General features: G+C 49.8%; 1 protein-coding gene across 3 annotated transcripts in view; it reads left to right on the top strand.

Annotated features, from left to right (window-relative positions):
• The window catches only part of BRINP2 (BMP/retinoic acid inducible neural specific 2), a 95658-nt gene extending 70424 nt beyond the window's left edge, over nt 1-25234 (top strand). For all 3 annotated transcript variants that reach the window (XM_079105926.1, XM_079105925.1, XM_079105924.1), the window contains 6 exons: nt 4461-4651; nt 5759-5967; nt 17011-17116; nt 19847-20083; nt 21444-21666; nt 23222-25234. In XM_079105926.1, the coding sequence (XP_078962052.1) occupies nt 4461-4651; nt 5759-5967; nt 17011-17116; nt 19847-20083; nt 21444-21666; nt 23222-24338 (2083 nt within the window). In that variant the 3' untranslated portion in view covers nt 24339-25234. The remainder of the gene's footprint in view (nt 1-4460; nt 4652-5758; nt 5968-17010; nt 17117-19846; nt 20084-21443; nt 21667-23221) is intronic.
• The last annotated feature ends 266 nt before the right edge of the window (nt 25235-25500 follow it).

Here is a 25500-nt window from a genome sequence, read left to right as displayed (position 1 = left end):
TTGGAATGCCTATCACATAGTACGAATTCATTAAATGTTAGCCATTACTTTTTATTCTTTGCTCATAAAGTGCTTCCTAAGACGCTATCATTCATTTTTCTAGGTCATTTGTTATTCTGTGTTATGATTCCTGAGCAGCTGTGGAAGCTGGATTCCTCCCATGATGCTCTGCGTATGAGCTTGATTGTTTTTGGTCAGTCTCAATTCCTCCTCCTGTAAATGGGCATGTGACCTTGAATCCAAAAATGTTTTGCCGTAGTACAAATATCGCACTGTGGTTTGAATATCTAATACATTCATGTTTTGTGTTTTGTATAGATAAATGGAATGATCTGGATAATAAAACTATTTTTGTTAAAAGGTAGTAAACATTTAAAAACAATTAGCATGTAATGAAGTGCTTAACTTCAGCTCCATGGAGGGACATGTCGTTGCAGAAAGAGCAGTATGGTGTTGACCTCAGCTGCTGACACTGGGCTTTAAGTTGAACTTTTCCACTTGCTGTGAGACTTCATCCTAGTCACTTAGTCTGCCTGGGTTTTAGGTGCTTCTGATGTCACCATTATCATGCTAGTTGGTTGGTTTTTGTAAACATAAGCTCTTTCCATGAGTTCTATCTGATACCCAACTGGTTATGTTGCAAACTGCTTGTCTTCTGTTTCATGGTTTTCTTGTAACCGAAGAGCATTGGAATTGAACTTCTCACCCAGCATACATGTCAGCAGCTGGGTGTGCTGCAGGTAGATCACAGGCAGGCAAATGCATTAGCCCCTCAGTCCTTGGGGCAACTGGGCAAAGACTGGGGTCACAGAACTTCTTCACTGACCTCCAGTCTGAGCAGTCCAGTCCATGACTCCAGTGCTTCCACAATAATGTGGAAAAGATGGGCAAATACTATTGAATGTTTGCTCCTAGTAGTTGTACAACATCAGACAAATTACTTAGCTTTCTGAACTTCAATTTCCTGATTTAAGGGAGATGCATTCCAAACTACTGGTTTGAATAAAATATGTTGACTTTCCAAGTCTGATGTCAAGCTGAGCAAGCGTGAAAAACTCTTAAGACTGTTGCTTCTTTTGGTGCTCTTTAACACAATGAGTGTGGCGGTAATGGCTGTCAGACCCAGGGCAGAGGAATGCAGGTATTGATCAACCGCATCTGGGTGTGAAGCACAGCAGAGTCTGACCAAGCGATTCTTCACTCTTTGGGCTTCCCACATGAACAGTGGACAGGCATAGGAAGTTGTCCGTGTCTGCTGAAAAAAACACAAGAGGACTCAGGCAGTGGAAGAGGATAAAATGGAAGCACATGCGAGCAGTGCCTTGGTTTCTATATTTAAAATGCACAATATTATACCTAGTTCATTCTTATAAGTCAAACCTAATTTTCTCATTGATAGGTGTACACATTTAGAATGCTTTACTTCATTTCAAATCAATCACTGATTGGTTGTTGCTCTCATAAATTCTCATCCTGTAACTGCTTTTTTTTTTTTAAATCAATTTGTCAATAATTTGTAGACAACTAGAGGATCAGAAAAACCCTGACATCAAATAAGTGATGTGAAGGATCTCTCATTTGATCATGCCACCAAACCATGTTGAACATCTATTATTGCCCTACTGTTAGGACCTGTAGCACTGTTCTATTTCTGGAGAGGGAGCTACATGGGACAAAAAGTCCCTTGGGCAGTTTAAATTCTAACGGAGATGAAGGGGTAGAAATGGGTGGCGTCATGGCCGGTAAGTGCGCAGAGCAGTGCCCACAGAAGGAGCCGGGAGGGTGCCCTTGGGGTAGGGGAGTGAGGGATGCTTCTCAGAGGAGGAAAATGCTGGGCGGTCCTAAGGGACGTCACTGAGCTAGCTGTGCCACTGCCACTTTTTATTTATTACATTTAATTAAAGTGAGGTCCACCTCTACAGCAAGTGGCCTTTCCTTTCAGGGAGAGACCTTGACTGTCTTAAGAAATGATGGAAGATGGAAGAATGCTTCCTTCCGCCTTAAAATCTCAAAAACGGATACGATAGAAATGGTTAGTTAATGAGGTCTCGGTGTGGCCTGTCCCAGGGCAGGGGGACCAGGTCTGATGACCCCGAGGGCTTTTTGTGGCTGGCTCTTTGCTCGTGTTTAGTGTCCTGGTTCTGTGACTCATCCATGTAATGATCCGGTAGCCAATGAGAGGCGGCGAGTTCCCATCCAGCCAATTGGAACCGAGATTGGGCACGTGCTCTTTACCCTGCCGCGGGACTCGGGAGAGAAAATGCTTTTGACAGATACCCTGTACTTTAATTAAAGTTTAGCATTTCCTGCACAAAAGAAATAACTGATAATGTGTTATTACCAACTTGCCTGCTTAGATAAATAAAGCCACACAGCAAGGATTTTTACAGACTTTGTTAGAACCAGAATTATTAGTCACCCGTTTCTCTTTGTCTTGCTGTGAAATTCGGCTCCCGCTCCTCCTCGCCATCGGCCTCTCGAGTTAGACGTGGGGAGACTCTACAACCTCAAAATGGCATGGGCTTTCGTTTGTTCCTTTTTAATTCTTTTGTTTTTATGCAGCCCCATTGTTGGGCTCCATGGCTTTGGATGGAAGGTTAGGCCGTGGCTTAGCACTGTTATTAGGGCAGAGCCAGGGTGGCCAAGGAGGTCGCCACAGTACCTTTGGTGGCTTCCTAAGGCAGCACAGGCAGCAGTCTTTACAAAGATTACCCGGGAGACGGTGCAAAACTTTTCCCACGAATGAATGTGATCCTTTAAATTTCATTCCAAGACCAAGATTCCCCCTTAGAAATCTTTCCCCTTCAGAATGCAAACATTTTAGCGAGGAACAAAGCATGAAGATTAAAATCTGGAGGACACTGGAGAGGAACTTGGCCGTCTCTGGAATAGGGCTTCTCAACATAGGGGCCTCGCGGTCCCTTTCAGTGTCCTGGTGACATCTGCACGGAAGGCACACAAGCAGAAGCGAATGAACGCGGGCATCTTAATGACAGTCGCACGGAAGGACACTGTGGTCATGTGCCCTTCATCATGACATCCACGACCCTCCACACACACCATGGGCATGTGCTAGCTTCACCTAAGAATGTCCTCAAAGCAGACACATGTATTAGCTTTGGGGAATCGTGACCTTGAGCTCATTTTTTTTAGCATTGTGTTTGATAAAGTGGGAAACACACATAAGACACCTCCTAGGCTGTTGATGAGCGATGGTGGACTCAGGGAAAATACACATGAGTTGCAGGATGATCTAGCAGATTCTTTCATGGAACCCCATTTTTCTCAGAAGCACAACCAACAATCTATGGTTATTCAGACTTGAGTGGTTGGCAGACATTTTCACACACACACACACACACACACACACACAATAGAAGTAAGCCAGCTTCTTTAAAGAACACTGACAGTATTTGTTACCAATGATGAAATTTAAGCTTTCAACTGAAAATTAGAATTTTGGAAAACTTGCATTTGTCATAGTGAGCTTGACAGGTTCCTAATATTTAAAGACTCTTCTGATGAGATTGGTGCTAATATTATTAACTAATGTGATGTTTTGATGTTGTATAATGAAAAGTGTCAAAATGTGGAAGATCTACATAACTCAGTGATCTGATATGTTCAAGATGACCAATGCTGCTGTTATATAATCATGCAGGGTTAAAAGGTCCATTCAAAGCACAATAGAGAACACGGGATTTTAACGTGGCAGTATGAAAGTGTGCCGATGTGGTTGTAGCTAACCTGCAAGAAGCTACCATTGTTTAATTTAAGTGTGGTCCTAAGGACAAAATCCTCACCAAATAAACGTAGAAGCAAGACCAGCAGTGCAGCCTCTTCACTAAGCCAGATGTGAAAGATATTTACAAAGAAGCAAAGCATGCTGCTCTTCTTGTTAAAAATTTTTTGGTCTCAAAACTTGCTGTTACTGTCATAAAATACCTTATTTATGTGTTTGTGATGGGTTTACCACTGTTATCTTCAAATGAAACAATACATACATTTTGCTCAGTTTTAATTTCCAAAATGGTAACTATCCAGAGAGAAAGGCCACACAAACAGGATCAACTCAGAAAAGTGAGAAGGGGATCTGAGACCAGGAAGCTGGAGAGCCATGGCTCTAGATCCGCCTTCCTGATTTCACCAGTGAGTGACTGAGGCCTCTGTGGGTGAGGTGGCTCATCTGAAGTGGGACATTGTGACCATGTATGTGTTCCCTGCTACCCCACACACCTTCTGTGACGAGTCATCAGTTACTTTCCAATAGAATACCGGGTGGGAGAGGCGCTGAGACAGGGCTTTCTCAAAGCCTGGGAATGGCAGGCCAGGCCCGGGCTCTGTGTGTCCCCACCTGGGGAAACCAGGGCTGCGAGTGAGGCCGGGCGTGACCACGTGGTCTGTGTGCCTCTTGTTCTGAGGCTGCATGAGCTCTTCCTTACCCCATGGTTTTCCTCCAGGGAGTTTGCCCGTTGGAAAGTGAACAATCTGGCTCTAGAACGGAAGGACTTCTTCAGTCTGCCTTTGCCTCTTGCCCCAGAGTTTGTCCGGAACATCCGCCTCCTGGGAAGGAGACCCAACCTGCAACAGGTTACGGAAAACCTGATTAAAAAGTACGGCACTCATTTCTTACTTTCCGCCACCCTTGGAGGTAAGCAGCATCTCCAGCCCCAGCTAACGGGTTGCCCGAGTGCTGAAAATAGCTTTATGACCTATTGAATGGAGCTCCAACGGTCTTTTTTCCTTCCTGGCCTAATATTTCCTGAGAAATTCTTTCTGGTGCATTGGAGAACAGTGTATTCTCTTGGAATCCAAATTTACCCCAGAACATTTCTATTTGCTTAAAAGCATCCTCCTGAGAGGGGGGTGCGGGGTAAGGAGGTCAGGGGACGGCTGGCTCCTACTAAGCACATACCAGCAGGGGGCGCTCCCAGTTTTCTTTTGACGGAGCCATCTGAATATTAGCCATTTCCTAATATTTGCTGTGGCTACAAATGTCAGACCCACCGGCTAAGAAGTAGGTGTCGGTTGAGTCCCTGACCCGTTTCCTCTCTATAAAGCATGGTAACCAGCCGACCCAATTCCAACAAGCTTCTAGGTTGGGGAGCCATCCCCTGGTTGGGGTGAGTGTGGGGGTGGGGATAGTGATGTGACTGGGACCTGGGCAGAATGGAAAGCTCTGCAAAGGCAGAGTCCTCTCCGCCCTGGGAAGAAGAAAGCAGGATCCGCTATCACATTCAGCTCGCCATCCATAGGATGGACAAAGAGAAGCTCCCCCAGGGTTCAGGCCAGCTGCCGGCATGGGGTAGGTATGCAGCGTTTGATGGGTGTGCAGAGGTAGCGTTTCAAGCCTTCTGCCCTTTCTGAGGGAGCAGAAATAGCCCTGGTGACTTCTCATAAACAACTTGAGAGAGAAGGAGAATTGCTCTTCCCCTGGAGGTAGATTGCCTGAGACACAGATCAATAGAGGATGTTAAAGGGATAAGCTGGGGCGAGGGGCTGAGCTTTGGGGGCCTTAAAGAACTGAGGAGAAGGAGGGCCTCTGGGCGGTGAGGCCTGGACCCTGTGGCGCAGTCCAAGGCGACTGCTTTAAAGCTGGGAGGGATGGGGAAGAGGTCCACAGCAGGGGCACGTCCCTCCCAGCCGCCGCTGCCCTGGCCAAGGGTTTCATGTTCTTATTGGTAAGGATTCAGGAGCCAGAGGCCTCACCAATGAACCCATGTTTTTCTTTTCTTTTCCCTTTTGTTTTTTGTTATAGGAGAAGAATCCCTGACCATTTTTGTGGACAAGCGGAAACTGAGCAGAAAGACAGAGACGGCAGGAGGTGGGCCTGTAGTCGGGGGCAGCGGGAACAGCTCGGCCGTGTCCCTGGAGACCCTGCACCAGTTGGCAGCCTCTTACTTCATTGACAGAGAGAGCACTCTGCGCCGGCTGCACCACATCCAGATAGCCACAGGGGCCATCAAGGTAACAGCCCCAGAGAGCCCGGGAGGCCAGAGCCCTGAGCAGCTCCCGGTCAGCCAGGCCTGACGGGTCAAGGCCCCAAAGCAGCTGCTGATGGCATCTCAGCCGGTCCTCAGACGGGGTGGGTCGTTCATCCCACGGCGAACATTCCTGGGATACCTGCTCTGAGGTGGGCTCCAGCCAGGGGACTGCAGAAGGTAGATAAGGTCCCTCCTCCCACAGAGGTTCCCTTCTGGGAGAGGATGAGGTCATGAGCAAAACAAAGTGGTTTCTGATAAAGATATGAGGAAAAGACGGTCCTCAGGGGGACATGTCCTGGAGTGCGGGGAGGGAGCAGCTAATGCCAGTTAGATTGGTCAGGAAGGACACTTGGAGGTTTAGGCTTTGAGGCTGATTGAATAATAGGAACCCAACTGTGTGTAGCACTGAGGGAGGAGTGTTTGGGCAGAGCAGCGAGTACTAAGGTCCTGAGGCAGGAACCAGTTTGGTGCCTTGTTAAAGCACAGAGAAGCCTGTTGTGACTCTAAAGAGGTGACCAAGAAAGACGCTGATACAAGAAGAGGTTCAGCTGCAGCTAGATCACATGGCCATGATGAGGAATCTTGATAAAAGTCACAGTGCGGTGGAAAAACCACAGGAGCGTTCCAGCAGGAGAGTGACATGATCTCATGCATATTTTTGAAAGATCAATAGATAGTATGACTTTAATTACTAGGATCTCCGGCCCATCCAGGCGAGTTTTAGTAAAATTCATCTTGTTCTAGGGAAGATTAATCAAAATAATTGACAATGCTGGGTTTTTAAAAAATTCGAAGTCTAACATTAAGGTGGTGAATAGACATCAAACTTGTGTTATATGCTGTTTTATCCCATCTGAAGCCAATGAGGACACTTTGTTCCCATTGATGAATTCATTTGACAAATATTTACTGAGGGTGTAACTATGTGTCAGGCACTGTTCTGGGTCCTAAAAATACAGGAGTGGACAAAGCATATGAGTCCTGCTCTCAAGAAGCTTATAATGGTGGAGCTACAGTTTAGTAAACATACAGTGTCAAGTGGCGACTGAGGGCATGGAGCAATGGATCCAGGTATGAAGGCAGAGAGTGATGGGGACGTGGCCCTCAGGATTGACCGCTCTGAAGGAGGACCCCTTAGGCAGAGACCCGAGGAAGTGAGGGAGCCATGCACGTGGTCTCTTGAGCAAGAAACTATGGACAGTGGGTAGAGCAAGTGCCAATGCCCCAGGGAAGCGAGCTTGCGTGTTCAGGGAACATGGCGGAGGGCAGGGCCCCTGTGTGGTGTACCAAGAGGGAGTGAGAGATGCCTCTCTGGGGTGGTTGGCCCAGTGGTCAGGCCCTTACCGATGAGGGAGGAGATGGAAAGCGATGCTGGAGACTCCTGCAGTGGCCATTGTGGTCACAAGGTGAGACACTGATGGTGGCTTGGACGAAGCCTAGAGGTAGCGAGGAGTTGATGGTAGAGCCTGCAGGGTTAGGTAATGGGCTGGAAGAAAGGATTCAAGATTAACAGCAAGATTTTTGGCCTCAGCAACCAGAGGAATAGTGATTCCATTTACAGAGAAGGATAACACTGACAGGGGGTCCAGATCTGGAAGAAATGAATCAAGCCTTGATTTTAAATGTGGCCATGTTAAATTTGACTTTCCTAGTAAACATCCAACTAGATAAATCTAACAGGCAGTTGGACATAAACACCAGGATTTCAAGAAAAAAAAATCATGATTGTGGATAAAAATTTTGCACACAAATATATACACAGGTGCAGTTGGTTCTTAAAAATGTGGAAAAGGAAGAGATGAGTGCCTTCCAGGAATGAGAGTAGATACTAGCCAGACAGCCCTGAGCCTGAGTGGAAAGCACCCCAATATTCAGAAATGGGAAGAGGGAGAGGATCCAGGCAAGAAGACTGCGGCAGGACAGAGACATAGGAAGAGAGGCAATGGGGGATCGCAAGAAAAGCAAAGTGCTTCACAGTCACTTGGAGCAGGGCAGCTGGGAGAAAGCCATTGAGTAGTCACCTTGGCCAAGATGGAGAACCGACCTTCAACTTGGCAACTTGAAGGTAGCTGTAACCTGTAGAGCCATGGCTTCAGTGACGTGAAGGGTACAAGAGGCTGAGTAGACGGGTCCCAGGAGAGGACGCACAGAGGATATCAGATTTGAAGAGACAGTGCCACTGCTATAGAGGCAAACAGAAGAACGGGCAGTGGCTGGGGAGCAGCGTGGGGTCAAGGGAGGCTGTGTTTGGTTTGAAGGTGGGACACTAAAACGATTCGTAGTAAGGGACACAGTGTCAGTGCAGGAGAGACGGGAGGTAATTGCAAGAGTACAGTCCTTGGGTGAGAGGGGTCTATTCTGTGTGTGAGTGGAGGGATTGGTCTTGCTCGGAAATGTGAACTCTTCATCCTTCGTAACAGGGACAAGAAGTGTACACAGGACACATGCTAGAGGCCAGTCGGGTGTGCTGGGAAGACACAGCTGCTCTCTTCTGATTGATTCTGTTTCCTTGGTGAAACAGTCAGTGAAGTCCTTGGTTAAAAGGAGGGAGAAGGAACTGTTGAGAAAATGTCCGCAATAGTCTTCTCAGAAAGCAGGAGCTACTGTCAGGACTGACTGGGTAAACGTGGTAGATTTCTGGGTAGCACAAAAGGCCCAAGTGAGATTCTTGCCTATGTTAGCTCTTTGTCACTGTGATTAAAATACCCATTAGAGGAGAAAAAGAACAACTTAGAGAAGGAATGGTTAGTTTTGGTGCATGGTGTCAGAGGTTTAGTCCATGACTCCATTGCTCTGGACCCAAGATGAGGCAAAACATCATGGCAGAAGGTCATGGTGGAGGAAAACTGCCCAGCTCATGACAGCCAGGAAGCAGAGAGGGAGGAGTGGGGGCTGCAGGGAAGATGCACCCTTCCAAGGCATGTCCCCCAGTGACCACGTCCTCCAGCCATTCCCCACCTGCCTGTAGTTACCACCCAGTCAGTCCATTCCAACTGGGATGGACTGATTAAGTTGTAGCTCTCACAATCCAATCACTTCATCTCTGAATATTCCCACATTTCCAAACTATAACAATGTCAATATGAGACCAGTTAGCAGAGTTGTGAGTTTTATCATCTACCTTGAAAAATAGTTCGTGTACAGGCAGGCATAGAAGAGGAGGAGAGTTGGATTTCACCAGGATACGAGTTTGTATAAGATAAAAGGGAAAAGAGGCCAGGATATTGAGAGTGTGTGCCAAGGAGTGATCATAGTGTCAGGCGAACGAACCTAAGTCAGGCAAGGAGGGGAAGGAGCTCAATAAGAGATGGGAAAAAGTGAGAAGTAGGTCAGGTCCAAAGCCTGGAAATCTAAGTAGCTTCAACAATTTGTTAGAGGGAAGGGACTAGAGAAAGTACGATTGCATGATACTTCATGTTCAGGTGGAATGTGGCTATCAACAAACAGGTTCTGGGGCTAGGGTGGCCAAGATGGGGTTAGAACACAATGAGAGGAGCCCACACCAGGTAAGGAGGCAAGGTTAGGTGACAGGGATCTGAGAAGCCAGGGCACTAAAGGATTATCTATGTGGATGCAGAAGTCAATAGGAATGATACAGGCGAGGCGCTGGAAGAGTAATGGTAAGTTTAACGCTGAGAATCTCAACAAGTGAGGGAGGGTGGCAAGAAAAATAGATTGCAACCAGGAGGGGTGTGGGGCGACATTGCCTGGAGGTTCTGCCTTCGAAGGAGCCAACTATACTTATACAGAAGGAAAAGGAGTATTCAGGAATCACAGTGGAGGAGCCACCTCCCTTCCGTGCCTAGGAGCGTGCGGGAGAGAGAGAAGACAGCCATGCTAGGGAAGGCTGTGGGGAAACACACCCTAGAGGCAGCTGGGCTGTGGTTAGATTAAACAAAAATGAAGCGGACTCTCAAGGAGAGGCTGCAATGATAGGGATTCTGTTGAGTTTGCTCATGAACTATAGAGGAAGTTCACCGAAGAGAAGGAATCAGATTAGCAGGGACACAGCGCCGGAGGGAGAGCCTGGGAGGTGGGGATGACTTTCCATTAGCAGGGATGAGAGATGCATTTATGAGACTGGTATCTTAGGCAGCCCAACACGCGCACAGGGACTATCAGCAGCATGGAGAGGGTTGGACCGAGGAGACAGGACTCTGTGGAAGCCCCTCTCCCTCTTCAATGCTGTAGCAGGTTCTGTCTAAGTTGGAGAACTGGGAAAGTCTCACAAGGAATTGAAATATGGGCACTGGATCAGCAACATGGGTCTCCTTAATGTCCCTTCCTGTCCTGGGCCTGACCAACTGTCCACTGCCCCTTCTCAGTCCCACTTCCCCCTTCCCCTAGCCTGGATTCGTGGCGCTCTCTCTATAGTCTCTCCCTTGCCTGTGTCGCCTTCTCCCCCTTTGGCATCCCCTCAACCCAAGTCCTCAGCTCTTGCTGGCGCTCTGTCCTTTTAACACATCTTTTCTATCTCCGTTCTCAGCAGTTCTCCCTGATCCACTCTCTGTGTGGTGACGGAGAGTGACGGAGAGTGAGTTGTCCGGTCACCTCATCCCTTGCTTCAGATGTCACTCCTACTGCCCACACCTGAGCCAGGGGGCAGAGTTCTTGGATGGAGAGGACCTTGACTCCAACCTGAGCATGATCTCAGTAACTGCTCATGGTGGGGCTTTGGATAAGCCACCTGACTTCTAGTTTCCTCATCCTAAAATGGTTGACTGATTAGAGCAACTTCAACCCAGAAGAATTTCTGTGATATTTATTAAGAAATATCCTTTTATCCTCCTCTCCATCCTCATTCTCTGGTCTCCCCTCTGTTGTCCATCCATATCCTAGAACCTAGCCCTACCTAAATGCCAGTCTATATTAAAATATGGCTTGCTTTCATGTGTCACCTCCCAGCCACTTGCTCTTGTGCACTGCAATGTTTGTCTGTTCACCCAAGTGGCTTTCGCTCACCCTTCTGGGTGAAGCTGGGGAAGGTAACTTGTGGTGAAGCTTTTCCTGACCCCCAAGGTAGCTAACACTCCTCCTCAGGGTTTCAAGCACACGTCTCTCCTACGGGGCTTGTCATCTGAACTGTAATTGCTAGCTAACATGATTATTTCCACATGAGACTCTCAGGTCCTTGTGAGAGAGACTGGGTCTTGTTCAGCTCTGGTTCCCTGGAAGATGCAGATCTTGCCACATTCTGGGTAATGAGCCGATAATTCACTGTTGAATGAAGAGTGAAAGCCCCAGGACCCAGCGTTTCCCAGATGCTTTAGGCTGGTCTGCTCAGGCTTGTGCAGAAGCATGGAGCATGTTTAGTTGAAAGCGTCAGGAATCTACTCAAGATGGCGCGACTACAAAGATGGCTTCCTAAGAGGACTCTGGTGAAGACTGTCACAGATCTCCAAGGATGCCAACTCCAACCCAGACATCTGGGGCTTGTGAAGGAGGGTCCTGCTCCCGGGTTACTCCCTCTGTTTCTTGTTGGAATACATGCCTCCACTTTCTGGTCTCCATCTGCTTCACCTTCCTGCTTCTCTTGTTTGAGAGTTACCATCTGTTGATTCCAGACCTTTCTGTGCCTCTGTGGTTTCTCCATGTAGCTTTGCCTCACAGCAGCACTGAGTCTGACCCTGGCTGCACCTCACCTTTCTGCTTCCCCTGTCATCCAGAGCCACCAGGGCAGGGACACTCTTTGTTCTTTCTTATGCCCCCGCCCCGAGAATGTGCTTGAGAATCATCTATTATCTCAATACTGGAAACATCTGTCATCACCCTTGGATTTTTCTCTCTCAGTGGCACAGTTCTTAATTCTCTTGAGAAAAAATGTGGGTCAAAGCCTGCCCTCAGCCCAATAATACAAAGACGGGGGCTTCAGAGGGTCCCGCCTCTTACGTAAAGCCCGCGTGGGGGGGTGGGCAGCGGGTAGGCATTGAAAACCACGTTTATTGTAATACCTGTGGATGCACAGCTCAAAAGAACCTGAGCAAACGAGGCTGATCTCATGCCTTCTCCTACCTCCACCCTCCATGTCTCCGTAGTTACAGATCCACTTAGCAAGGGCCAGTACCCTGGGCGCATCCCGCAGCCCATCCTTGCTAGCTGAGGTCCTTCCTGGGTGCTGTGGCCCTGCCGTCTCCCTGCCCTGACTGGACGTGCCTTAGCAGTAGTTGAGCTGGCTGCCAGGAGTCACTGCTCTGGGTGGGGCGGGCGAGGCGAGGGAGAGGTCCTGCTCACCGGTTCTGCCTTTGTGAAAGAAAAGTCCTCCAGGGCATCTGCCTCCAGGGCATCTGCCTGGTTGTGTTTCCCTAAGCAAATGTGCACTTACCTTTTACCCTTTCTTAGCACCTTCCTTGCACTAATGAGGAGAAAGAGGTGCCCTGCTGCCTCTTGTTCATCTGACATCTGCCTCTGGGACCCCACTGAACATCGCTGTCCATTGCAAGGTTCACCCTTATCAGCACGTGCTTCCGTTACAGGATTTGTCACCTGACGGTCGGGCTGTGCCTCCCCGATCTCCCCCTCCCACACCCGTGAGAGTACCCCCGGGAGCAGCAGGGACTCTGCACCACGCATGGCTGCAGGCCCCTCGACGGTGACGGGCGTGCTCAGTGGAAGGAAGGCTGGAAGGCAGGCTGCGGTTGAGCTTGGTGGCGTGGGAAGAGTCGGGTTTGGTTTCAGCCCTGATGCCTACTATTTCTGTGGCCTTGAGGAGTCATTGAACTCTGTTTCTCTCCTCAATGACCCTAATGACCAGCTGTTTACACTGGACTAATTTACCCAGATAATATGGCTACACTTCCATAAACTTCAACCCCCTGTGTACCACCCTAACAGCCCCTGCTCTCCCCTGGGACCTCCAGACCTCCTGTTCACAGCAACCAAGGGCAGATGCACCCCAGGAGGTCTCCAGGCCCCTGCCTGGGCACTGAGGCTGGCTTCTGCTCTGGCTAGTTCACGCACTCCTGTTCTGCCTCATGATAAATACAGTGACTGTCGCCCCTGACTCTGCCAGTGTTGGAGTGACACCAAATGATAGAGTCCACATGAAAACACCTTACAAACTGTAAAGGGTTGTGCACACGTGTCCTTTCTTTAATTCCCTGGAGGGATCAGAGCCGTAAAGGAAGGAAGAGAGCCTTTTTCTTAGAGCTCTGTTTAGTTGAAGAGTTTGGAAGGATTTGGTGGGGACGTTATGAAATGCCCTGAAGAGAACACACACGAAACTTGAGCTGGATCCTGGCTGGCCAGGGGAGCCTTTCCTCATCCTTAAAATGACTTGTGGGAATTCCTGCCACAGCAGCCTGGGCTTCTCTTGGCAGCCCTTGTTCAGCACACACCATAGGCTGCGCTCTCCAGGCCCCACCCTAGTCTCACAGGGAGAAGCCCCTTTATCGTGCAGGACATGTCGCAGGTGTCATCCTGGATAGAACAGAGCAGTGGGGGAGGGGGGGGGCGGGCGAGGACAGGGGCAGAAGAACGGGCTCTGAGCGTTTGCAGGATCTGGGATGTATGGAGAACTGGATGTGCTAATGAAGCTGAGATCCATCAGGGCTTTCTGGAGGCAGGATGGTTCTGTCAACAGACCAATTAGCACACAATTATTTTCCCTTTCTGGAAGCTTATCTGAGGCACTCTTTGAACACAATGTGCCTGAGTGAACCACACTTTCCATAACCTCTCTGGGCCTCTTTATAATCTGCCGGCTCGGCTCTGCGGAGCTGTCTACCACCTCTGCAGAGAAAGCTGCAGGATTGTCTTGACTGACCCTTCAGAGGCTCTGTGGCCTCTGGGGCCACACTGGGGAGGGGGCTTCTCAGGCTATTCAATTTACTCCAGTCGATGCTGGGCAATACCTGCAAGGGGACCTTGGCTAGTTCCCATCTTTTTCCCATCTCCTTGCTTTTTTAGGGAGGAGAGAAATTGTCTTAAGAGAACAGCAACAAAAAGGGCTATGACATTAGGATTTTGGGAAAATTGACTAAGTCTCTCTCACTTGCGGAGATCTGGTTCTGAGCCTCCTCTGCTTCAGGAAGTAAGCGAGAGGATCCGGTGAGGTCTCTTCCTCCTTCCCATCCTGGCACCACAATTAGCAAAGGGAAGCTACACACACCCTTGCAGTGACCTGCCTGACTGATTGTCTTCTTGTGGAACTGAACTTTGGAAACAGCAGAGTAAAAGTCATTATGTCAGGGCCGGTTCCAGAGTGGTGAACAAGATGGCAGAGGGGAGCAGATGGACTGTGGGTGGGGAATGGGGTGGGGTGAGGGAAGGAAGAGAATCTTCCGACTGTGGCTGTCCTCTGGCCTGTCCTCCTCTTTGGGTCACATCTTACTCTTACATAAAGTTTGTCAGCTCCCTCCCTGTCTAGACATGGTTGGTGAGTGATCAGTTCTGGAGTGTGTAGGTGGGAAAGCCAGTTCAAAACTTAGTGACATTTTGGTGACCAGCTTACTTGGAGGCAGGGACAGGCCAGTCTCCCCAATACCACACCCACCATTGTACCCCTGCTCTCCAGCCCACCCCATTCCAGAAAGGACAGTCTTCCCCAGAGTCACTAGACTATTTCTTGGTCATAGTTCTTCTTGTAGGAAATTTTACTCCATATAGAAAGAGAAGACTTGGCTTCAGTGAGTCTGTCTTCCCAGTCCAGTGTGACAACTAGCCACTCACCCAATAAGAAATACTGAGCACCCAGTGCTGTGGAAGAAGGCAGGTCCACACGGGAGAGCGCAAACATGTTCCGCTTATCTCTAAGCTCCTTGTAGGCAATGACTTGGTCTTATTCATCTATGATTTCTTGATACTCTTTGAATACTTGTTAAATAAACAAATAAGTGAATGGAAGAATGAAAGAATAAGTCAAAGGAATCCTAGCTCTGCCGTAACCTGAGTAGCTGTATGCCCTTGAGGGCATCGTTTAACTCATCTGGGTCTGGGTTTCCTAAGTTGTAATACAAGGATAATGACACTGATTTCACATCAATACAATTTCTCTTCCCCACATCAACATTCTGAGGAGCGGGCAGGTCACCATGTACGCTGGGTGGACTGGTCTGCTTACAATACTTGTTTCTTAGAGAGTGACCTCATCTTAGGCGGTTTCAGCCCACTTTGCTTTCTGCGGCCCTTTGACCTGCATTCTCAGGAGACAAAAAAGGTGTTGAGCTGCAGTCCAGACACTTAACACCTTCACCTGCTCTGTGGTCTTGGGCGGCAACGCTGAACCTTGCTCTCCTCTCTGGAGAGTAGCAGAGGTGAGCTTTGTCCCTGGGAAAACTGCAGGGAAGCGTCCCCGCTCCCGTCCTGCTCCTGTCCTGCTCTTCATCCGTTGGGTCTGGCTGCCTCTCGGGCGCTCTGTCTCTGCTGCCGCTCGGTCTTGGTCTGGAGTCGCCTTTCTTTCTTCATCGGCTCTCTCTCCCTTCCCACCCCTGCTTGTCTCTCAAGAACAGCACATGGCTCTCCCCAACGTGAAGCCCGACTGCTTTAAGCCCCTGTCTGTCCCTACTGTGTTTTTAGTTGGTAGAGCCCTGCTTCTCCCTCCGCTGCTCTGTCCCATGTGCAATTTTAAGGTACAAGCAGAAGCCCCTCTGCGATGCTATGATGTCACCTGCATGTTGGCGTGCCCCAGGGCCACCAGCAGGGTGCGACACCTGTGCTGCTTTTGAGCCCAGGTGCTGTAGATCTCATGGCCCCTTCTTTTTCCTTCAAGGTCTGTTCCCTCCCTTCTCTCCCTGCCCACTTTCTCCTTATCCTCGTGGACCAGCTCAGATGGTGTTTCCTCCGCCGCTTCTTGTTCTGCCTCTGTGCAGCGCTGTGCGCTCCTCAGGGCTCCTTCTGAGGCCTTCTTCTGCCACAACTTGCATTCTGTCACTCACATAGGAACCTGTCTCCCCACCCCCAGCACCCAGGCGTAACTTGTGCATCTTTGTGTCCACCTCCCCACCCTGCAAAGATAGAGCATGTTGCTCATCCATTCTGTGAATCATTGAGTGCCTACCATATGCCAGGCACTGGACTAGCTGCTGTCAATCACATGGTGAGAAAAATAACATGAGCTTACCTCTGTGGGGGTCATAGTGTGTGGGACCCAGACATGAATCGGCTACTCCCAGAAAAGGATCTAAAACTGCAGCTCATGCAGCAGCAAAGCCGAGGTGCCTGCAGCGCCAAGAGGAGGTCAGAGGTGTCAGGTGCCGTCCTGTAAGAACTCCGGCAGGTACTCCAGGAGGCTCTGATGAATGGCGTGGAGCTGAACAGCAGCTGCTCAATAAATACCCGTTGATTGGTTGATTGATCGTTGGCAAAGACTTCGGAGATCCTGAGAAGAAAGGGCCTCGGGTCCCCATCATTCTTACTACATAATTATTTTAGTGCATTTAAAACTCCCCATTTTTCATCTTATACTTTAAACATCAGGGAAAACTGATGGGCCAACTTTATAATATTTTAAAGTGACTCTCTGGTGTTTTGCAATATTACATGGCTCTAAGAGTTTATGTATATTTAATATACTCATTAAAATATGCAGTGAGCCCATGGCTGATTTTCTCTGAGGACATCTTGGTGCCGAGGTGGGACCTAAATGTTTAATACTAATAATAATACTCATAACTCATATTTCTCTAGTGCTTTCCATTCTCAGGATCCCTAAAACCTGTGGGCACCACATCAAGTGGCTGCAGCTGGGCTCAGCAGCAGGCTCACCAGGACCACATCTGGGCCCCACCTTCCTCTGGGGAGGAACAGGGTGATATGGCCATCCAGGTCTCACCTCTTCTCCAGCTTCCTCAGCCCACGTTGCATTTCCTCTTCCCTGATGCAGATTCCTGTTAGCTCTCTCTAAAGGGCTTGTCCTTACATGCAGCTATGCCACCAGTTATACATCAGAGGCAGTCTTAGGACAAGGAAGCAAAGTGACTGTGTTCCTTTGGTTGGACAGGGACAGGACAGGAGTCTCCGACTGGATGACTGGAGAAGGAATAGCTCCCTACTGTTTCCTAAATCCATCTCCTGCCCCTTCCTTCTCTAGGTCACGGAGACCAGAACCGGTCCTCTGGGCTGCAGCAACTATGACAATCTGGACTCGGTCAGCTCTGTCCTGGTGCAGAGCCCAGAGAACAAAGTGCAGTTACTGGGTAAGCAGCTCCGTGATGGTTTTCGTACTGCTCCTACCTGGTGGGAAACTGGATCACCAAAGAGCTAGGAAAGGTTCTGCCTTCCCATTCAGCCCATTCAGTTAGGCCCTTCTTACAACAAGAGCTGCCACCAATTCTGGGACCCATATTGAGCAACTTTCCATCATTCTTTTGAGAATATTCCTGATGGTTTGCCCTCCACCGAAGACCCACTGATCCCACCCCTTACACCTACATCCTCCCCTCTCATATTCCTTCTCAAAATCCCTGATACCACCCTAGAAGGAACAGCACATCCACCCTTAAGCCTTGACCTACTTCAGTGATCTGCTCTGTTACTCCTGAAAGTCCCTCTGCTTTATCCCACGGACTCACAGAGGAATAACTGGCCTTTGCAGAGTAGTTATGAGTTCACCCCCTTTGGCTCAATTAAGAGATCTACAAACTTTGGGACCCCTGGTTACCGTGACCATGACCTGAGCAGGGCCCCTGCTTTCTGTTATTAGTTTGTGGTCTTCCATGGCAGCTTCAAAGTCAGGAAAAGAGTTTGAGAGGAACTGGAGCCTTTTGACTGGAGAACAGAAGAGCAGGACTGAGGAAGAAAAAGGAAAGGGAGCTGCTATGGTCTGCAGGCTGGAGACAAGGGGAGGCACATTCCCTGCCCTCTGTCCCCCGAGCATCTTACGGGAAGAGCTGTGCAAACTGAGTCAGGAGGAAGAGCTCATTTTTCTTGTGGCCTAACTGAATTGGACTCTGCTTAAGATATTATTGTCTCAGCATTACAAAATCAATAACCCTCACCCAGGATCTACGATTACAAATTCCAGACAACCTGAGCCAGATGTGACCCAGTAATGCTTTAGGAATCCAGAAATATATAATAAAGAAGAGTAAAAGGTGCTTTTATTTAGAGCTTCCTAATACGATTAGCGTCTCTCTTCCCTGTTCCTGCATGGGTTGGGTGTGTCTGGAAATGAGCCATGAATGAAGTTCAAAACGTCTAGTGGTTCATTTGGAATCGTGATGCTGTTGGGATTTTACAGCCATCACGCATGCAGATGTTGCTCAGGGCACTTATTTTAGAGCAATGGGGAAATGAGACCATGCTAAGGAGGAGGACAGCCTGAGGGTGGAAGGAAAGTAGGTGGACAAGGTGTGTGGGGAGGACTGTTCTAGTTCCGTGGTGGCCCAGAGTCAAGAAAGGAACTTGCAGGAGCTGTTCAGAACAGGAGGCGGACCTCACGCAAGAACAACAGATGTCCACCGTTGCTGACAATTTTAAGTTATAGGTCTGCCCAGACTAGGATACACATTTTGAGCTCTGTGATTTTTGGCCAAGGGCAAGGTCAAGGGTGTGAAAATAGAGCTAGCATACTTTTAAGAAAAGGGGAGCCCTCAAATTCAGAAGTTCTCCAGTCCCCTTCTCTCCTGGCACAAGGTCTCATAGGGTCCCTATTGCCAGAGTTTCCTGCAGGTCTGACCTCAATCATGGCCCAGACTGCATCCAAAGGCATGATCATCCTTCATTCCTCTATTGGTAGGCTTCCAACAGCTACCTTTTCTGTGGCTTGAAGCCAACGAGGAGTACATTCTGCTGCTGGTAAACTGACATCCATCACAGATGGGTGAAAAAACTGAAGCTTGGAGAAATTTAGTGTTTCACATCCAAGATCAGAGGAAGCTGAGGGGAAGAGAGCTGAGAGCCATTCACATCGACCAGTCCTGACAGATCTGGGGGCACTGACCACCAACCTGCTCTTAGGTTTACTTAAGAATTAAATCATATTGAGATGAGGAAGTCATTCCCAAGTACGTGATCTGATGGGACAAGGACAGGGTTCTACCACCAAGCAAATTCTACCAGTTGGGTAACTTCGGCAGGTCACTGTCTTCTTAGGGCTTGAATTGCCTTATCTATGAAAACCACAGTATACCTGGGTGCAGGGGAGTGCACCTGTCATACCAGCTACTCAGGAGGCTGAGGTAAGAGGATCACGAGTTCCAGGCCAGCCTGGGTAACTTAGTGAGAACTTGTCTCAAAATTTAAAAATTAAAAACAACTGGGGTGCTGACTTAGTGGAATGCCCCTGTGGTCAATCCCCAATACCATATTGAATAAAAGAAAAAACTGAAGTATGGCGATCATGAGTGTTACTGGCAATTATACATAGAAGGTGCCTGGCATAGGTGATGAGCAAAGTTTGCTGGCCACCGTATACCTCACTTCTAACCAGGGCAGCCTCCTTAGTCATCACAGCTGGGATGGGACACCCAGGAGGGCCCGAATCCACAGCCTAGCATTCCTACTGCTAACCTCAGTTAAGCTAGTAGGATGACTGTCGCAGGCAGAGCCAGCCCATCAAGCCTTGATTCCTCCCCCATGAGAGCTGTAACATCTTTCTGTTTCCATCCTGGAAATGCTGATATGCAGCCAACAAGCCTGTTCTTACAACATGCACAGTCTCAATTTGGCTGACGCGAGGGGCCCAGTTAAGTGTTGGGCTTTGGTGCTTCTCATCTGCATTTTCAAATCCTCTGCCTTCTGTCCCTGGGGCAGGGATACCCCTCACTCCCAAACAGCGCAGCACGATCAGGCCCAGGAGGGACCGTGCTTGAGCCCAGGACTCACAAGTCAGCAGAACCCCAGCTCGGGTTCCTGCAGACTTGGGTGTGGGAAACAGAGTACCCACTGATTCCGCCCAGTGATTCCTTGACACATCCTTTCCCTAGGCCTGCAGGTACTGCTACCCGAGTACCTGCGTGAGCGTTTTGTCGCTGCGGCACTGAGCTATATCACGTGCAGCTCCGAGGGGGAGCTGGTCTGCAAGGAGAGTGACTGCTGGTGCAAGTGCAGCCCCACTTTCCCAGAATGCAACTGTCCCGACGCCGATATCCAGGCCATGGAGGACAGCTTGCTGCAGATCCAGGACGCCTGGGCCACTCACAACCGGCAGTTTGAGGAGTCAGGTGAGCAGCCAGCTGGCACAGAATCCCTCCTTGCCAAAGAGGGGTTAGCTGTGAAGTGCAAGGGCAAGAACATGGGGGGGTTTGGTTAGGAACCCAACCCAGTCACTATCTCTGTGACTTTAAGCAGGTCGGATTACAGCCCAGAGTCTCAAGAAGCTTGGGTTTTTCTTTATGTAAATAGACCTAATTCCTACCCAAGAAGTATGTTTCAAAGACTTAAGAAGCTATGATAAATATCCCTAAAGGCAGATCTCGTGAGTCTAGTTTGCTACTGATTCCACAGTGCCTAGAACAAGGCTTGCACACAAGGGGCACAATAAGTACTTGCTGAATAAACCCAGAGTGTAGACTGGCTCCAGGTGGCCCCTTGGAAGCTAGTGGTTGCTAGTTGTGTTATGACTCATACTAATATCACCTTAAGACCCGGATTCTAAGGAATTGATTTTGTATCTTTACCTTATTACTGACCAGCTTGAAAAGCTTGAATTGGCTATGCACCTTCTTGGTGCCTCCATTTCCCCATCTGTGAAAGTGGGAGAGTGGTGTGGATCACTTGTGGGAAGTAGCCAAGAAGAACACCACATTCCAGTCCCCTAGCCCCATGCTTTGGGCTAAGGTTGTGGGTTATGTTCCAGAACATAACTTCAGGCTCCCACTGCTGGGAGTTACTGCTCATGAGTACACAGAGGCTCAGACCTCCCCCACGGGACCTGATGGTTAGAGGCATCAAGTAAAAGCAGAGAAAAGGACCGAGACTGAGGATGTGCCCAAAGAGCTCTGAGGAGATGCAAGTTGAAGCAGGGAACCTGAAATCACCAAGTTTCCAGATTAGCTACAGGAAAGAATGGCCATCTGACCAAGAGCCAAAGAGAGGAAGAGCATCTTAGAGAGGCAGAGAGAAGGGTGTGGAAGGAGTGGCAGGTCTCAGGGACTGAAGAGTCTCCAAGAAGATTTCCGAGCTGAGTACCACACCTTCCTTGCCTGTCTGTGCGCACGCCCCCCTCTTCCACCAGGGCGCCCCCGGGGTTGTTGAAGATTGACCTGAGACAGGGCTGTGGATACTCGTCGGAGGTATAAAGGGGGAAGGGGAGCCATCTCAAGGTCATGAGCAAGAGCAGGACCTCTAGCCCTGCAGGTGGTGGCAGAAATTCAGAAAGGGGTAGGAAGGATAGGAAAAATCCTGAAGCCATGTTTGTATAATAATAATAATAATAATAGCAAAAGAGCCCAGGGCGGCGAATGCGCAGCCTCCGCCCTCGTGCAGCGACTCTCGGGCCCCTGGTCTGGGAGCAGCCGCCCTCCCAGGACTCCGCGCAGCGGCGCCCCCGCCGCCGCTCAGCTCCTGTGTTCTCGCCCACAGAAGAGTTCCAGGCCCTGCTGAAAAGGCTGCCCGATGATCGGTTCCTGAACTCCACAGCCATCTCCCAGTTCTGGGCCATGGACTCCAGCCTCCAGCACCGCTACCAGCAGCTGGGAGGCAGCTTGAAAGTGCTGTTCAAGAAGACCCATCGGATCGTCCGCCGCCTCTTCAACCTCTGCAAGCGCTGCCACCGGCAGCCTCGCTTCCGCCTCCCCAAGGAGAGGTGAGCACCCCGGGCCAGGGCCAGAGAGCGCTGCACCCCTGCAATAGCCGCCAAGGACGGGGAGGACCCGTGTCCAGCAGGGAAGATCGGCGGGTGGGACTCACACACAGCCATTTGGTTCCCACAATCGTGACCTTCTCACAAGTCCCCTTCCCAATGGTGAGTCGTGTCTGAAAAAGAAAAAGAAAGAGAAAACAGGCAAATTTTACTTGTGTCTAAATTTTAGTAGATTCGGACACTGTTCTACCGGGGCTCTCCTCACCCATTGCCCTTTGAACAAGTCCTTCAGGAAAGAGAGGGATGGAGTTCAAGCTCATCCACCAATTGTATATAATAAGAAAGACACATGGGTTGTTCAGACAAGCGGCTGCTCTGAGTCCCAGAAGAAAGAACGCTGAGTCCCAGGCCCCCCCCCACACACACACACAGCAGGCCACATTGTCCTAGGCATTCATCATCCGCCCATCCACTCCTTCATTCAAAGCTTCTTATTAACTTCGAATTCCAGGGCCTACTATTTAGCTGCAGGGGATATTATTGGGTAGGAAAGATTGAGCAAACACACGGAAACATAAAAACTAGAAAATTATAACTATGTGGCAGCCACTTATATTCATGGTGGCAAACATGAATCAAAGGGATGGTCTCAAGCGGCATGGACCAGAGAGGGAAGACTACTTAGAAAGGACACATTGGGCAGATTGAGCAGGAAGAGATGGAGACAGTCTGGTTCACACTGGGGAGACAGTGTTCTAAGAGAGGGGATCCCCTCTACAGCAGTCCAGGTGGGGCTCTACCTGAAGCACACAGGTGAGTGGAGAGGACGGGTCAACAGGATTTATGCAAGGGTTAATTTGTTTTCACCAACTAAGTACAAATGGCTCCCACATACCAGAAACAATCTTGGTCTCTGAGAATATGCTGGTCCCCCGCTCTCCCTGTGTTTGCAGGAGGGATGTGTTCTAGAAGCCAGGAAACAGCAACACACCCAATAATCATGGACACTGAGAATAACCATAGATTGAATGAAAGCAAGGTGATGTGAGAGCGACTGCTGGGTCCTTGGAGTAGGGCGACAGGAAAGACTTTTTTGAGGAGCTTGCAGAAGAGCTGAGCGTCAGTCATAGGAAATTCCCAGCCGTGGTGGAGGTGATAGCAACGGAGCAGATAGAAAGGAAGGAGTCCCTGAAGTAGGGATGAAGTTAGCAAGGAATTGGAGTGTTTGGAGAGTCTTCTAATGTAGAAGACTGAAAAGTGAGATTTGATACTAAAGAGGTCTTGCATTTTTGAAATTGGAGGTCTTCCGTTTTGGAAAAAAAGGAATGAAAACCATTGCCTGGCTGCTTCCAGTTCAAGTCTGGTATCCAGTATTTCTGGGCCAATGCATCAGATGCAGAGCTCCTGGCTTTCCTCAGCGGGTCCAGGGGGAGCATCAGGGTGTCCATCGCTCAGAGAACTTGGGGCATTGCCTTCATCAGAACCTCCTGCTCTGAGGGATGTTGATGGTGTGAAGCTTCTTTTGACTCTTGCTTCTATTTTCTCTCCCCGGCCCAAGGTCCTTGTCCTACTGGTGGAACCGAGTCCAGTCCCTCCTCTACTGTGGAGAAAGCACCCTCCCTGGCACCTTCCTGGAACAGAGCCACAGCTGCACCTGCCCCTATGACCAATCTTCCTGCCAGGGCCCCATCCCCTGTGCCTTGGGTGAAGGGCCTGCCTGCGCCCACTGCGCTCCAGACAACAGCACACGCTGCGGGAGCTGCAACCCTGGCTACGTGCTGGCCCAGGGTCTGTGCCGGCCAGAGGTGGCAGAGTCCCTGGAGAACTTTCTCGGGCTGGAGACAGACCTGCAGGACCTGGAGCTGAAGTACCTGCTGCAGAAGCGGGACAGCCGCATTGAGGTCCACTCCATCTTCATCAGCAACGACATGCGTCTGGGCAGCTGGTTTGACCCTTCCTGGAGGAAGCGCATGCTGCTCACTCTGAAGAGCAACAAGTACAAGCCTGGGCTGGTGCATGTGATGTTGGCCTTGTCCTTGCAGATCTGCCTCACCAAAAACAGCACCCTGGAGCCTGTCATGGCCATCTATGTCAACCCCTTTGGGGGCAGCCACTCTGAGAGCTGGTTCATGCCCGTGAACGAGGGCAACTTCCCCGACTGGGAAAGGACTAACGTGGACGCAGCTGCCCAGTGCCAAAACTGGACTATCACCTTGGGGAACAGGTGGAAGACCTTCTTTGAGACAGTCCATGTTTACCTACGGAGCCGGATCAAGTCCCTGGACGACAGCTCCAATGAGACAATCTACTATGAGCCGCTGGAGATGACTGACCCCTCTAAGAATCTGGGCTACATGAAAATCAACACTTTGCAGGTCTTTGGCTACAGCCTGCCCTTTGACCCAGATGCTATCCGGGACTTGATCCTCCAGCTGGACTACCCATACACTCAAGGCTCCCAGGACTCTGCGCTCTTGCAGCTCATTGAGCTTAGGGACCGGGTGAACCAGCTTTCCCCACCCGGCAAGGTCCGGCTTGACCTTTTCTCCTGCTTGCTCCGGCATCGGCTCAAGCTGGCCAACAATGAGGTGGGCAGGATCCAGTCCTCCCTGAGGGCTTTCAATTCTAAGCTGCCAAATCCTGTGGAGTACGAGACAGGCAAACTCTGTAGCTAATGGGGCAGGGGCTCGTCCAGTGCCCGGCAGGGAGAGGATCCCCAAATCCAGGGTGTAGAGAGAGAATCCAAGCCCTGCCTTAGTGCCAACAGGAGACTTTCAGCACCCAGGAGCTGGGACCTTGAAGCCTGGGTTAAGCAGGCAGGAGAGAAACAGCCTCTGCACCCGTGCACAGACACACGCGCGCGCGCACACACATGCACACTCACACACACTCACTGGAAGGCTGCAGCTCAGCAGCCTGGAATCTGCAGCAGGTGCTTTCTCAAATGAATGCAGTTGGAGGAGAGGAGCCAAAGAAGAGATGGAGAAGGAGAACCAGCCAGACCATGAAACCAACAAAAACCCTTCAAGTGATTCTTGTCACTCGAGAGAGCCAGAGGGAACAAAAATGGGTGGGATGGGCATTCTTCCTCCCCTCTGCGGAGTCACTTTTGTATTCTTTTTAACCACATTTCTTAAAGCGTCGTTTCTGTGGCTGCCCACGGTGGTTCCTCGTTTTTGTACACCGCCTCCTCTGCTCCCTCCAGTCCTGTGCTCACTGCTCCTGGGGCTGCTTCCTTTGGAGGCACCGGAAGTGAACCCAGGCCCAGGGAGGCTGGGCCTCCTTGCTCAGCCTCTCCTCCCCCTCCCTCCAGGCCCTCCTCCCAGGCCAAATCCCGGGCCTTGGCTTGTCCTGGGCTCCCCCAGTGGTCCATCCAGAGCTCCTCTTCCCTCAGCACCTGTTCTGTCCAGGAAAGCAGCTCCATCAAGAGAGAGACACTGTATAGGGAAATGTTCTTTTTTTAAAAAAAATAACAACAACAAAAAAAAACATTTATTTTGTGATTGTTTTCCTTGTCCATCTGCTGCAGCCACGCGAACATCTGAGTAAAAATATTACTTGGTTTAATAGATTTTTAAAAGGCCTTTTTAGGGGGAGGTAGAAGAGAGATAAGAAAGAGTGTAGTTCCTTGGGTGGCCTGGATTTTTTAAATTGTTGCGGGTGTGACACGGGTGTCCACGGAGGAGGGCTGTTGCTGCGTGGGAGGCTGGCTGATCAGTAGGCACGCACGCAGTCAGGGTAGGCCGTGTTGACTAGAGCTGAGGGGTGTGTGGACAGACAGACAGATTAAATGAGGAGTGAGGCGCGATGCTCCCAGGGAGTTCTGTGCACCCATCC

This window comes from Sciurus vulgaris (assembly GCF_902686455.1).
Source record: "Sciurus vulgaris genome assembly, chromosome: 12".
Taxonomy (NCBI): Eukaryota; Metazoa; Chordata; class Mammalia; order Rodentia; family Sciuridae; genus Sciurus; species Sciurus vulgaris.
Note: the sequence above shows the minus strand (reverse complement) of the source record. Positions and strands in the feature narration are given on the sequence as shown.